General features: G+C 43.2%; 1 protein-coding gene across 2 annotated transcripts in view; it reads left to right on the forward strand.

Moving 5' to 3' along the window:
- LGALS8 (galectin 8) overlaps window positions 1-13,021 on the forward strand; it is a 54,753-nt gene extending 41,732 nt beyond the window's left edge. For both annotated transcript variants that reach the window (XM_088477428.1, XM_088477429.1), the window contains one exon: window positions 10,966-13,021. In XM_088477428.1, the coding sequence (XP_088333554.1) occupies window positions 10,966-11,115 (150 nt within the window). In that variant the 3' untranslated portion in view covers window positions 11,116-13,021. The remainder of the gene's footprint in view (window positions 1-10,965) is intronic.
- The last annotated feature ends 2,790 nt before the right edge of the window (window positions 13,022-15,811 follow it).

The raw sequence follows: 15,811 nt of genomic DNA on the forward strand, positions 1-15,811 counted from the left end.
GCTGGCGCCCGGCGGCAAATGACTCCATTGTCTCCAGGAGTTCCGCCACTGGCCCATACTGTTGTTTAGAAGGGAACTCTGGCGTGCAGCATGTGTGCCATCATGCTTGGAAGACACGCTGTGAGCAAGTGGCTGCGGAGCCATCTCCATGCTTAGTAACAGGACACTGAGCAGATGGGGCAGGAGCAGCACAGACAGACCTCAGCACCAGCCAGAAGCAATGTGCAGCGTGAGGTGACCTCTGTGCTATCCTGGACAGGCACCGGAGAGGTAAGAAAGTGGTTTTCATAGTCCGGAGTGAGTGTGACACATTTCTGTGTACATCGTAGAAGATAAAAGCTTACAAGATCTAATATGTGCCTTAAGTCATGCACATGCAAAAGCCAGAGTGTAATCCCCATCTGAGACCGAGAGTGGTCCAGGTGGACTAAAAAATTATTATATGACAAATAGATCACCCCCTTACCCACAGCCTGTTGTGTTAGCATGAGGTCCACAGGGTTCTGCCAGTCAGCAATAGAGAATTTCCCCCCTGCGGCTAACTGCTAAGGACGCCCGGACTTACCTCGTTCGGTCCGGCGTCCTTCGCCATTCAGGCGATGGGATTAAGATAGGCATCGGTATTTCGACGCTTATCTTAAGTCCCAATTCGGGCTTCCACAGTCGGGATATAGACTGGCGGCATTTAGTCCTCCGGTCTATTGACTACATCCCAATAAAAGAAAGGTATTTTGGTTATGTAACTAATCTCTATGATATCGCGGGAGAACAGCATATGGGTACAACTAACCACTAGAGAAGTTAATAGCTCCATTGGCCTTAGATTGTTGTACTTTTTGTAAACCTATGTGTGGTGTCTTACCTTGCCATATACATAGCCTGAAAAAAAAGTTCCAATGTTAGGTGTCCTTGGGCTCAAACATTAAAGGTAAGACTTGAATAAAATACTGTAGGCGGGGGAACGACACCATCTTGAAAATATTTGCCTTTCCTATATACGATAATCTGATTTTTTACAACTTTAAGACGAAAGAAGTGCTGTGTATAATGTCATCTGCAGAGGCGGCTAGTTTAATTTCTTTTGTAGCTATCTTTGGCCCTCATTCAGAGCCGTACGCTCTGAGCAGAGCGCACGCTCTGAATGAGGGCCGCCCTCCATAAAAATGGAGCGTCCTCCTGGACGCTCGTATAGCTGTGGGTCACCACCCACAGCCTATACGAGCGTGCAGTTTGATGGCCGCGATGGTCGTGACCATCGCGACCATCGAAACTGCGAGCCGGAGCCTGCGGTTGAGGTTTTCAACCGCAAGGCCCGGAGTGATTTTGGCTCTATCAGAGCCAAAATCACTCCCACTGACATCACTAGTGATGTCAGTGGGCCGGCTTCTGACGGGAGGCACGCCCACCAAAGGGGGCGTGCTGTCAATCAACATCGACAGCACGCCCCCTTTGATCAGACACAACGAGCGAAGGACTTTCCTTCGCTCGTCGCGTCTGGCGCATGCGCACGACGGAGCTCCCTCCGTCGTGCGCATGCTCAGTGCAGACCATCGACCCACTTGCGAGCGGACAGCCGCTTGCGAGTGGGTCTGAATCAGGGACTTTATCCCCTGGAATTGAGCACTATTTTGTAGTAATTGTAGAAGTGGATTGATAGCTAAGGTAAACAGAAGTGGGGACAACCCTGGCGTGTGACACGTGACGTGATCAGAGGGTCCCTGCAATAGCCATTGATTAGAAGGGGAAACAAAACGTATGTGTACAGATAGTGATTAAGGGCCCTCATTCAGAGCCACTCGCTAGCGGCAGTACGCTCGTTCCGAGCGATGTTCGCACATCTGCGCATGCATACGGTTTTTAGTACGCATGCGCGAACCGGTCAGTGCGGCCGAAAATCATTTGTACGCAATATAGCGAGTGCCTGCTATTTTGAGTGACAGAATGAGGCGTATGTGGGTGGTAACAGGGGAAGGTGCTTGAAAACGGGGAGTGGAGATCCGTTCGCAGGCGTGCTTAAAGGTCAAAACGGGCATTTTATGGGTGTGCATAATTAATACAGCAGCGTCAATGACCACGTCACTTGGTTTTTTTAAACTCAGAACTGCTCGCAAAATAGCGGTTGAAAAAACCAACCACAAGAATAGCGAGCAGTTCTTATCCTGTTCGATGTACTCGATTAATCTAATAAATAGCGGACATGACGTATGGTGCGAGCGGCCAGGGGGCGTTTTTATGAAATAAACGAGCGTATGTTTTGCTCGCTCGTTCAGACTTAGAGGTGTGAACAGACTGCAATGTACGAACGGATCATTTGCATAGCCACCCCTTGTTTTTGAACGAACGAACGCAAATAGCGAACGGCTCTGAATGAGGGCCCAGGTCTATAAAAGCAGGATTGAAATTTCTGTAATGCAAAACAGAGAACAAATGCAGCCAGAGTACAGTAACAAATACTTTAATGGTGTCTAAGTTCAACATGATGTGTGCGTTGCATTGTAGAGGTGCCCTTACCCCCTTGACAGAGCATTTCTTTTGCACAAAACCCAGTTGATGGCTGGTAAGGAGATGGGGAATTGTAGTTTGAAGTCTGTCAGCCATTATTTTTGCCAGGTGTTGAGCCGCATGTTAGGCCACCAGTTTGGAATCACGCTGTGGCTTAAAGAGCAGAATAGTATGAGCTGAGTTAAAATATGGGAAAGGGGTGTAATGTAGAGGGATACCATTAAATAGTTTCAGTAGAACAGGTGCAATATGAGATGTCATTTGATAAGCCATAAAGGCCTGGGGATATATATAATTTAAGCTTGGAAATAGCCACAGTTATCTCAGAGAGTGTGATATCATGACTGAGATTTTGATTGAGAAAGGGTAATGGTGCATACACACGGTCAGATTTTTCTTCAGATCATAACGATTTTAAAAAATCGTTCAATCGTTCATATCTGAAGGAAAATCTGACATGTATGAATGATGAACGAAGCGCGTTCCCGATGGTCAGATAACGATATCTCACATCAGATGTGTTTGCAATCAGTTTTGGACGATTTCAGTCATTTTAATGCAGTCAAAAATCGTTCATAGTTCAAATCGTTCAAATCATTGGTCAAATCGTTCAGATCGTTCAATCGTTCGTCTGACACATCTGACAAATCTGACAAATCTGTATGCGTGCTTTGGGAAGGTGCTTGAAAACGGGGAGTGGAGATCCGAACGCAGGCGTGCCAAACGGTCAAAATGGGCGTTTTAAGGGTGTGCATAATTACTAAAGCAGCGTCATCGACCACGTCACTTGGTTGTTTTATAGTCAGAACTGCTGGCATGATTGTGGTAGGAAAAACCAACCACAAGAATAGCGAGCAGTTCATACGCCGTCCGATGTACTCGATTAATCTAATAAATAGCGGACATGACGTATGATGCGAGCGGCTAGGGGGCGTTTTTTCAAAATTACGTTCGCATGTTTTGTTCGCTCGTTCAGTGTGCGGGAGTAAAGGGCTGTCTGCAATGTTTAGAGCTCTAAAAACAGCAGTAGATATATACTGCCAGAGTTGTGGGTCCTTGATGCTTTCAGTAATACTTATTAAACGGTAATTATTTCTCCTGTCTGTTCCCTAAATCAACTATCTTAGCCTTTAAAGCCTCAAGAGAATTAGTTTGAATATTGGCAATGCGCTGGAGGACATGGACAAGGTCCTTAGAGTCACTGACTCTACTCCAGGGAATTGAGTCTAGAGGTATTAGCATCAATTGTAGTTAATGCCGTGTCAAATAATGTCTGCAAATTTTACAGTTTTTTTGTCAATTAGAGGCATTAAAATTTTAGAGATTTCCTAAGCCATCTCTACCACCGAGGAATGCCCAGAAGAAGCATCCTCAACTGGGGAATCAACTGCAGAAGTATCTACAGAAGGAGGGGATTAGTACTCCCAGTAGATTGTTTTGCTTAACTCGTTCTTGTCGACGGCATCCATGCACGGAGTAGGGCTCAGAGAAGAAACGGGAAAGAAGATGGCGAAGAACGGTAATAGGTAATGGATGGAAAGAGGGCAAGGGAAACACACTTGGAGGAGAGGGAGCAAGGGAAGGAAAGGAATAAGAATTTATGTGAAAAGGTGCTAAAAAATAAAATAGGGGTTAACAACAATGGGCCTGATTTAGACCCGCTCGCATCCTGCGTATGCTAATTTTTAATCACTCGCCAAGACAAAAGCACACCCACTTTGGCTCGCCAAGACAAAAGCACACCCACTTTGGCTGTGCGGGCGATCGCTCTGCGTATGCAGCCGCCCATCATAGTATAGAGAGCCGCCCACTAACGCACGTCATCTCCTGGAAGTGTCTTAAAACACTGGTACATCGAGCACCATCGGAAGCTAACAGCCAAGTGACGTGAACTATGACGCTGCCTGTTAATTATGCATGCCTTAAAAACGGCGTTGAAACACTCAGGCACGCCTGCGTTCACACCTCCACTCCCCCGTTTTTAATGGACTGCCCATGTTACCACCCACAAACGGCCTCTCTTGGGCTGTCTTTGCTGGGCAAGCGGGCGGTATGCAATTGCAATGTGTAGTTTGCGCACTGCGATGCGTGCACATGTGCGTACACAGGCCCTGATTCAGAGGCGGACGCTCTGAAAGAGCGCTCGCTCTGAATCAGGGCGTTGTTTTGGTTTTTTTTGGAGCGGCCTGGCCGTTCGCATAGCTGTGGGTAACCACCCACAGCTATTGCGAGCGGCCAGGATGATGGTCGCGATGGTCAAGACCATCGCGACCATCGGCCTTGCAACGAGACCGTTGTGGTAGGGTCTCGTGGCCGCAAGCCCCAGAGAGCTTCTGGCTCTAATAGAGCCGGAAGCTCTCCCACTGACATCACTGGTGATGTCAGTGGGGCCGCCCATAAACGGCAGGCGTTCGCATGGGAACGCCTCCGTTTGTGAAGCCACCCCACACGCCACACCTCCAAAACGGTGCGAACTGTCGATCAAAATCGACAGCCGCCCCTTTTGGTGCGAGACCCGGAGCGATGGAGCGCCAGTCGCTAGCCGGGTCTCGCGCATGCGCACATCGGAGCCGGCTCCGGCGTACGCATGCGCAGTGGCCTAGCATCGACCTGCTCGCGAGCGCATAGCGCTTGTCAGCGGGTCTGAATTAAGCCCACAGACCATCGGGCCGCTTGCGAGAGCAAGCATATAGCGACCGGGTCTGAATCAGGCACAATGTTATTATGTGAGGAATAGAGATGAGTCTTGGCACCCAAACTGGATACGTGCTGGTACCATAGATGTCCTCTGAGGACACCAAGCAGATAAGGCAAGCAGAGGTAAATCGTCCGGGAAGGGCACTTGGCAATCAGGTCTTCTAGTTCCAATGGTCACCTTCAGTGCTCAGCAGCAAACCCAAAATAGTCCAACCTGCCAGTTGGAGTCTTGTGGCAAGAGTTAGCAGTTGCCTATGCTTTGTCCCCCGAGAAAACGACGAGGCGGGAGGTAATTTACCAGTGCAACCTTAGCGACAGGAGTCGTTTCTGCTGGGACAAGTCGCCCAACAACAATCCAGATAGTACAGGTAAGTAATTCTCGGATCGACAGGCCAGGGGGATAAATGCCGTGGAAAACATGAAAAGATCAGACACAATGCAGGGAGCAGCAGGAGCCGGAGTCCAGAAGCAGGAGCTTGGGAGATATCATCACAGGCAGCAAGGTGAGCGTCTTGTTAATAGGCGGTGATCCTATACAGTCACTGTCAGCCAAGGGGGATTGGGAGTTACTGCTTACCCAGTCATGCAGCAGATGGCCTCCACTACGCACATATGGTTCACCCATGCCTCACCACATCAACCTGTCAGGAGAGGGCATAGTCCAGAAGGAGTAGATCCATAAGTAGTGCAGGGTCTAGCACCAGAGGACACAGCAGGCTAATCCCCGCTTCTCTAGGAAGTTTTGCACAAAAGGCGTTCATACAGGCAGTCTGCATTGATGGCTGGACTCCTCCCCATCTACCCCGTGTCACCCCTGTTTGTCTTCCCCTCCCTTTTAGAATGTAAGCTCTTACGAGCAGGGCCCCCCTCTCTACTTTAGTGTCATCTACTTCTTACTCACCACTAGGGCACCTAACACTTGGCTGCTTATGCTGTGTTGCTTATCTGGGTGTTATGGTCGCTAATGTAGCAATATATATTATCCATGTCCTGGTCCTGTTGTGTATTGTTCTGTAAATTGGTTAGCTACAGCTTGTTTATGTACTTTGTAAGGCGCTGCGGAACATTTGTGGCGCCATATAAATAAATGATAATAATAATATATCTCAGTGCTCAAAGCCAATTAAAGGTATCTCTTTACTCCTTAAGAGTAACACATGGTAGAAATATTTAATAAAACAGGGAGGTGAGGAGGATTATGAAAGATAGTCCCCAAGTATTTACAAGCACAACTAAAAAGCAGCCATGCTGGATGTCTGCCCACTGGAAGTTACCTTATACTTATTAAGAGTCGTCATATTCCTCTATTACTCCTTATAATCCTTGTGCATGCTCAGAATATTAGTGTGAGCATGGTTCCTTGTGGACTGTTAAACCTACTATTTAATAAAAATGATTTCTGCTACATTGAGCTTATAGGTAATACAAACAAATAATTCACTGCAGCATACAATATTTCTTTCTAAATTTTTAATTTTCATTCATATAGATTGTTTGTATCAATAATTAATGTTAAAATGTATTGTGACCATATTTAGATCTATTTCCAAAATAATGGATGTAAAAGCCATAGGTATTTACTTATTTACACAATTCAAATGTACAATAAACCAAAGCAGCCAGTGCAAGGTCTGCAGTGAAAGCATATGCCTGATTTGTTGCTATGGGTTACTGCGCATTTGCCATTTTTCACTTTCTGTTATTATTCGTTAATTAGTGTTCACGCTAGTGCAGGCAGGGGCTAGGGCGTCTGCCATAACAGGGCACTGCAGTGCGCGCTGCGACCGAAAAAGGGGCGTGGCAACTCAGAACAGGGGGTGTGGTTTTGAGACAAGCCCCCTTTTCATCACTGTAGGGGGAATACAAAGCATTCACGGAGATACTGGGCAGCCTCCAAGCTCTCCCCACAGTGTGAAAAGATGCTGTGCGCATGCTGGAAAGGGGTTTTGCTGGATCTATAGATGGTATGAATGGTACAGTGACAAACAGCTGTAAGCTCTTTGTTCTTAAATGGAGCCCTAAATCTGAGGACTGCAGCTATTCCTCCTATCGCCCATGTTACCTGCAGGAGCAGGATTGCACAGTGCCGTGTTGCCCCACCCTCTACTCGGACACTACCCAATCCCTCTCTGACCTTACAGCTCTCCAGCTGTAACTTAATGGTTCAGGAGGAGCCCAGAGCACATTCCTCCCACCGTAATCTGGCTCTGCTGAATCTTCTATGTAGGTCATTAGGTGGCTTGCACGTTGTGATTGCAGTGTCTAATAGATTAATGAGGATATTTAGGAATGAAAGATAAATTAGAGGAATACATTTTCATTTTCCTTTATCACTTATCTTATTGCAGAAATAAGACATAACAATTATATTACTTAATGTGTTCCATAACAATATAGCAATACAGGTTGAGTCTCACATATCCAAATATTCCGAAATACGGAATATTCGGAAATACGGAATTATTTTGGCATGACTGAGATAATGTAACCTTTGATTTTTGATGGTTCAATGTACACAAACTTTATCTAAGGCACAAATTATTAAAAATATTGTATAAAATTACCTTCAGGCTGTGTGTATAAGGTGTATATGCAACATAAATGAATTTCTTTTCTGTACACAAACTTTGCTTGAGCCACAAAATTATTGAAAGTATTGTATAAAATGACCTGCAGGCTGTGTGTATAAGGTGTATATAACACATAAATGCATTCTGTGTGTATATTGGAGTCCCATTCCCAAGATATCTCATTATGATATGCAAATATTCCAAAATACGGAATATTCCGTTATCCAAAATACCCCTGGTCCCAAGCATTTTGTATATGGGAGACTCAACCTGTGTGTGTGTGTATGTGTGTGTGTGTGTATATATATATATATATATATATATATATATATATATAAAGACAAACTACCATCCACAAAATGTATTTTACACTAGTAAATATGTGCCACCCATCACTACACCTTATATTCAGAGTGTGTACCTTGCCAACTACTCACATATCTGGATTTGTACATATAGTCATGGGTGCAATTATTCATTTGATAGTTTCAGACAACAATCTCACAACCCACCCATTATTCATTTGTTTTAAAAGGTACAGCAACAATCAAACACAATGGATAATGGCATTCAGTATTTGCAATAATTTACAATCCTTACCATTATGATTAGGATTGTAATCTATATAAAAATTATGCCATCACGTCACCTCCCACTGTGTCTTATTAAAAAATAAACTAAAAAAAGAGAAACTTCCACAAACTCTGAGCACTACGCGCCCCCCTATACCAATACAAAATTATTACACTATCCCCCTATGATGTTTAAAAACACAATCCAGGCACACACTTGTGCGTATTTAGGTGTTCTGTGTACATAGGACAACACAGTGAAGTACACAACACACACCACAGCCAGTGACTGGAGGAACTGAAGATGTGCCCGCAGTATGAAGATAAAATAAGAGAGAGGTACTCTGTTACTTGTACCTTAGACTTATATGTGACCATGTATTTACAGTGTTTCTCCCTTACTGCCCAACATTTAGCAAAAACAAGGGTTGGGGGGGGGGTAATAGAGAAAGAGAAAAAGAGTAGAGTAAGATGGAAGGCTGAAAGAGAAATAGAGAAGGATGGAGAGAGAGCTGGAAGAGAAAAAGGGAGTGTGGGGGTCGTGGTGTGCTAAGGAGGAGAGGAGGGAAGAGAGAGAGAGAAACAAAATTCAGACAGCAGCAGAGACAAATTTTGTTTCTTAAATATAGAGCTGTAACTAGACTTTTGGTGCCCTGGGCCAGAAAGAGCATTGGCATCCCCGCTTCCCATTTATGAAATAAGGGGTGTAGGTGGTAGTAACTGTGGCGAAGAAAGCTATCCTCAGTAACTGGACGGTTTCTACAGCACCATTACTCTAAGCAGTTAAACACATACTACTACAAATACTTTGTTTTGACAGACGAGCAACTATACCTGATGTTGAGAAGGGGGTGGTTCGCTTTTATGCTAAATGGGCTATATATGTTGACTCCCTGGATCTTGACACTAGAACGCATATAATGCAGTTATTTGAGACTACGAGTTGGTCTCTACTTCGTAATCTGGAGTGACGTTCTATATTTACAGATATAGGGATATGCTTCCTTTTCTCTTGTGAGGCATAATGACATTCCCTCCACTGTAGGAGTATTCGATTAATGGAAGGGTCAAGCTGCACCAGGGTTCAGGGATTTTTTATTTTTTCTTTATTACTATTGTTTTGTTTGTTTTATTTTGTTTCTTTGTTATCCGTTGCTGTCGTTCTAATTGAATTATATATTCTAATTATGTGTATATGCTTTATAGCTGGTTATTACTGACTATCTATGCTTTACAATGATGTTTTTTGTCTGATATTGTTTTTGAACTGTGGGCCTGATTCAGACCCGCGCGCGAGCGCATAGCGCTCACAAGCGGATCGATGGTCGGGCAGTGCGCACGCGCGGCGTGTGGGAGCCCTGGAGCGAGTGAGAACTTCACTCACTCGGGGCTCGCAGCAAAACGGGGCAGCTGTCGATGTTGATCGACAGCTCGCCCCTTTTTGTAGGGTCCGGGGGGTGGCTCCACAAACGGAAGCGTTCCCGAAGGAACGCCTGCGTTTGTGGGCGGCCCTACTGACATCACATGTGATGTCAGTAGTGAACTTCCTGCTCTATTAGAGCAGGAAGTTCACTGGGGCTTGTGGTGGACGAGAGCCTACCATAAGGGTCTCGTCGCAAGCACGATGGTCACGAATAACTTGGCCATTGCCAGGCCGCCTGCACAAGCTGTGGATGGTCACCCACAGCTATGCGAGTGGCCTGGAGGCGGATTTAAAAAAAAAAAAAATCCGCCCTGATTCAGAGCGAGCACTGGCAAATAACGAGCGCCTCTGAATCAGGACCTGTATCTGTACGGTTTGCAGCTCTGTATATGTGTGTATGTGTATTCATACAGTATGTGTGTATATGTATCTATGTGTATGCATATGTGAGTATATAAAATAAAAATTGTTTTGGAAAAAAAAAAGAAATAAGGGATGTGGCCTCATGGAGAAGGGACATGACAAATCTGATTTGTCCCGTACAATGATGAAGGGCTACTGATCCTGTTGTACATCTGTTATCCAGGTGTCACTGCTAACACCGTGTGAATCCAATGGCTGCAGTGATGATACAATAATTATGCAGTATAACTTACCAGCTCTAGCAAAGTTACTCGAAGTGGCAGATATGTAAGGTGTCTGACTGCCATATGAGAGGTGACAGATTTGAGTCCCGGTTATGACAGTATTTTGAAATATGTGTGTTAAAAGAGGATGTGACTGAAGGTGCTTGGGGAGGTGACCAGATGGAGGGGGAGTCAGCCAGGGAGGAGATAGGGGCAGCCATGAGATGCTGGGGATAAAAGTAGAGGAAGTTACAAGTGAGAATGATTACAAACAGAAAATTGACAGACCTGAGCAGCGCCCCCTACCCTGCGGTGCCCTGTGTGATGGCACATGTCACACCACCCTAGTTACGTACGGCCCTGATTAAGTATATCACTAAATAAATACAGAGCCATGTGAATACAAATAATTTAGTACAGCAATAGATTTTATAGTTTTACCATCGTTTTATGTTTTAAAAGTGGACGTAGATGTATTGTGCTTGTCTTTAGTCTGGTACTAATGGTTGGTACTAATGAACAAGGTACAGAGATGTTGTGATTCTGGTTAATCCCAGGCTTTTCTTTCTTTCCAGCTCCTCATATACTGTGAAGCTCATCAGTTTAAGGTTGCAGTAAACGGACAGCATCTGCTGGAGTATAAGCACCGATTCAAAGACCTGGCCAAGATTAATGAGATTTCCATTCATGGAGACATCCAGCTGTATGATGTCAGGGTCTGGTAGAGAACAACATGGCAGCCAGCAGCGAATGATTTTTCATGATGATTTAGATGTTAAACACTTCAAATAGCTGCTTATATTCCCAGTGGACACTGCAAGGGTTCTAGATTTACTGATAAATCCAGATAATTTTATGCTGCACTAATATTTCATTGAGCGCTATTCTGTGATAAATGCTGAGTGCATTTCTCTTCTGCCCAATATGTATGTGTATGGAATCAGAAAGGAATGGCTGTTCTCCTGACCTAAACAGTACAATATAGATTATTGTCCTGTTCTCCTGACCTAAACCGTACAATATAGACTATTGTCCTTAACCATTCATGTTTAGGTGTTTAACAGAAAGTTTATTTTCATAAATGGGGCACAATTCATGGTCCATAAACAATTGAATTTGTTTTGCAGTCAGATACCATGGTAGAGGTTTATCATGGTAGAGGTTGAGTCTCCCATATCCGAATATTCCGAAATACGGAATAATTCTGGCATGACTGAGATAATGAAACCTTTGATTTTTGAAGGTTCAATGTACACAAATTTTGTCTAAAGCACAAATTATTAAAAATATTGTATAAAATGACCTTCAGGCTGTGTGTAGAAGGTGTATATGAAACATAAATGAATTTAATTTCTGTACACAAATTTTGCTTGAGCCACAAAATTATTGAAAATATTGTATAAAATGATCTGCAGGCTGTGTATAAGGTGTATATAACACATAACTGCATTCTGTGTGTATATTGGGGTCCCATTCCGAAGATATTTCATTATGATATGCAAATATTCCAAAGTACGGAATATTCTGTTATCCAAAATACCCCTGGTCCCAGGCATTTTGGATATGGGAGACTCAACCTGTACCTTTCAGGTCGATATTTTTGTTGTACTGTAGATGTTAATTCAGTGGGTTTGTTTTGTTTTTTTACAATATATGTATAAGTTCCTTCCACCACGGCTCCAGCATTCCACAGACCTAAAGTGCACATGTTCAGTTCAGGCACCTTGATGAGATTGTATCTCAGTTAGCCCAAGGTAATACCGAGGATAGCAACAACGTAATATAAAGTGACACGGACACAAAAACATGGTTCAGCATAAATGTAACCTTATAAAAACATTTCTTGGTTATATTTGAGATGGCAGCTGTCTTTTCATGCACTTGTTTATCAGGGGTTAGAATATGAATAGAATAAAGAGAAGAAAGGCTCCCAGTGCTGTGCTATATAAGAACAAAATGTGCTATAGTGTAATATTACTAATATGAGATTAATATAAGGATTATCTATGATACTCTTGAGGTCCTCAAAGTTCCTCTAGGTAAGTAAATAGGTGGTTTCTTGGAGTAAGAGAAACGTAGAGAGACCAACATACAGTGTAGTGATCTATATGCATTATTAAATTTTTTTTAAAAACATGTATATAACATTACATTATTAAGTCTGTTATCTGGATGATAGAGATAGGCCAAATTAATCGTCTGATCTTAACCTAAACAAAGTCCTTAAATCCCTTCTTCTGGGACCAGCAGGATGTAGGTTTGTAGAAAGAGGTCAGGCCAGCATCCAGAATGATACATGGGGGGTTTATTTACTAAGCGTCAGGTTCTAAAACCCAGCTTTTCGTGTTTATGCCCGAAATATAAAAGGGCAATGCTTTTTAGGCGTGGAACGTTGATATAAACCAATGGGAAACAAGCCCAGTACTGAGCCAAGGAGACAGAATACCCCACCTCACTTCCATTTATTATCTGTTGTACACCACTGCTGCACTTTCTGCCATCTGTTTGCATGTTTTTTTTTTTTATAACATTCTTTTGAAATGTAATTCCTACAAATCTATGTTTTTATATAATTTGAAAAGAATTTAATTTAATCTTTTACTTTCACTGCAATAAAATAATATGTACATATCTTTAAATTGTGTTATTCATTTTCACTTTACCGTGTGTTATTCGGAATATGTAGTACAGTACACTGCAGGATTACTGCATTACCATGGTTCATCCTCTGGCCGCGTCAGCTTTGTTTTTCACCATGCTAGGAGTAGATACGTGGCAAAAGATAGAGGTAGGTAGGTGCACTGGCTTCCACTATATAGCAGTATCTAATTTTTTTTCTGGAGTCACTGGATCACCTAGAAAGTATATTGATGTGGCTTCATTGCCTAGATGCATACATATATTTTATTTATTTTATTTATTAACAGTTTCTTATATAGCGCAGCATATTCCGTTGCGCTTTACAATTGTAAACATTAATAGAACAAAACTGGGTAATAACAGACAGATATATAGGTAGGAAGGCCCTGCTCGCAAGCTTACAATATATATGAGAAGACCGGTGGTGCTCCCAAGAGTAATGAAACATCGATAGAAATTATCAGAGAAAAACTAACCCTGTTTGCTGGAGAACTTTTTACATTTGTTAGAATGGGGTGGTTCCTATTAGTATTATATTTACTGGAACCCTCCAAGGGTTGCAGACCCTGTTATTGCAGAAAAATAAAGTTTAATGTGTCATGAATCTATTAGCTACAAAGTATATCTCCTTTACCTGAGGCTTAAACTGACAGAGGAAACCATAGATTGTCTGGCAACAGTGTGGTTTAAGTGGATACAATTAAATAAACAATATAACACCTCGTTACCAGCTGGTTGAGTATATTTAAACACAGCCTGCAATCAGAGCAAAAATTCTATCAATGTAGTCTCATCTATTTGAGATTATTTCCATCAATCAGTGATAGTTCCTAAGTATATGAACACATCACAGACCGTTAATCAATAGCAAAATACTTGCATAAAGTATATTCAGTGTATACTTATGCTGTGTACACACTGGCATATATATTTGGCCGATCAATTGATCGGCCAATATATCTTGTATGCGTCGGACAGTGTGTACCAGTGATAAGTCTGTGAACGACGTCATTCACAGACATATAGCAGCGGCAGTGCTGCACAGCAGATGCCCAATATATCAGCCGACCGACCGTACACTTGCTGCCCCCCCCCTGGCCAGAGGACCTGCGGCCAGAAGACATGATGGTTGTTCAGTGTGTATGAACAACCATCATCTGCAGATATATCTGTTAGGTGTGTACCCAGCTTTAGTGTATGACCAGAGTAAGTATTTAATGACATGGTCTTGCCAAATAGTCAAATGACATTTTTTAATATGTTTACAAACTAGTGCGCCAATATTCAGTATCACCAATATTCAGTAGGAAAAAGGACTCGTATGATGTGTACCGGGCTTCTACTACTAACAGTTTGTCTATGACATTGGATGGCAAATAATAGCGTACTATAGGTACATAATGATATGTATGAAGTAACTCTGCATCTGCTTTTAACCAGGGTAATTCAAAGTGTAGGAAAACCCCAGGTTAATGAGAGTACTTATACATATAGTATAAGTCTGCAACAATTTAACATATGTTTTAAAAACACTATGAAATATTAAAAAAACATAAAATGATAAATGGTATATATACTCTATATTCTTTCCAATCCCCTTTTATGTATAACATTACAAATTCTACAGGTTTTTGAGCATTAACCTGTTAATCATACAACGTTCCTAGACAGGAGTAAAGGAAAAATTGCTCTTTTCCAATATGCCCAACTTCTACTATTGGATGATTGTCCCAAGGACAGTGAACGGTCAGTGTGAGTGTCAAAAACTTAATCCAGTCTTACTGGGACATGTTCAATTCAATGTGGTGTAAGTAGAACACATGTTATAACTCAAAGCAACCAATTATATATTATCCTTCATTACTCTGAGTGCACTTTACGGCTAAATGTTAGTATCTTGTCATCCCGTACCCAACCCGTGCTGCTCCATTGCACTCATGAGTTGCATTCCACTATTCCAAACTACATCTGAGTGTAGTGCTCCACAGGGCCGTATTTATAATGGGTGCAGGGTGTGCGGTGCACACAGGCTCCTGAGTACAGGGGGGCCCACACCGCACACCCTGCCCCCATATTTAGTTCATACCTACCTTTCCGCAGTCTTCAGAGTACTGCTCTGCAACGCCGGGCTGGCAACGCAGAGCAGAAAAAATCACAGGAAAAATGGTGGCGGACATTTTCCCTGTGTCTCGCGCATGGCAGAAAAGATGTCCCCGGGAATAATGTGCGGGTGCCATTTTCCCGGGGACCAGTGTATGCACAGTAGATTCTGGCATTAAGCCAGGATCTACAGCGCTCAGTCTACTGACCGAGAAGAGGGGGCTCAAATTGAGGCTGCACACGGGCCCCTTCCACTCTTAAAACCCCCCTGGTGCTCCAGAGCTCTAAATCACATTGCTGTGTGCTTCAGTGCCTCCAGTGTGCTGCGCTCCACTATTCCAAACAACACCAGTGCGTTGTGTTTCAGTGTCTCCATTGTGTAACTGTGTGCTGCATTTAATATATCAAACACCTGTGTGCACTGCTGCAGAGTTCTAAACCATACTTCTGTGCTCTTGTATCTTCATTGTGCTTCTGTGTGCTGCACTCCAGTACTCAACTATACCTACAGTATATGCTGTGCTCACTCCAGTATGTACTCTCAGCTACACTTGGGTGCTGTGCTCCAGCAGGAGTACTCCAGGTGAAGAACATGTACATTCTTATAAACCCAGCAACATCATGTGTCTATTATGCTGCAGCAGTATAGAATTTTTGGTGAGAATACAGCATGGAGTGTCC

Source organism: Taudactylus pleione, unplaced genomic scaffold (assembly GCF_031769625.1).
Source record: "Taudactylus pleione unplaced genomic scaffold, aTauple2 ptg000201l, whole genome shotgun sequence".
In the NCBI taxonomy this organism is placed as follows: Eukaryota; Metazoa; Chordata; class Amphibia; order Anura; family Myobatrachidae; genus Taudactylus; species Taudactylus pleione.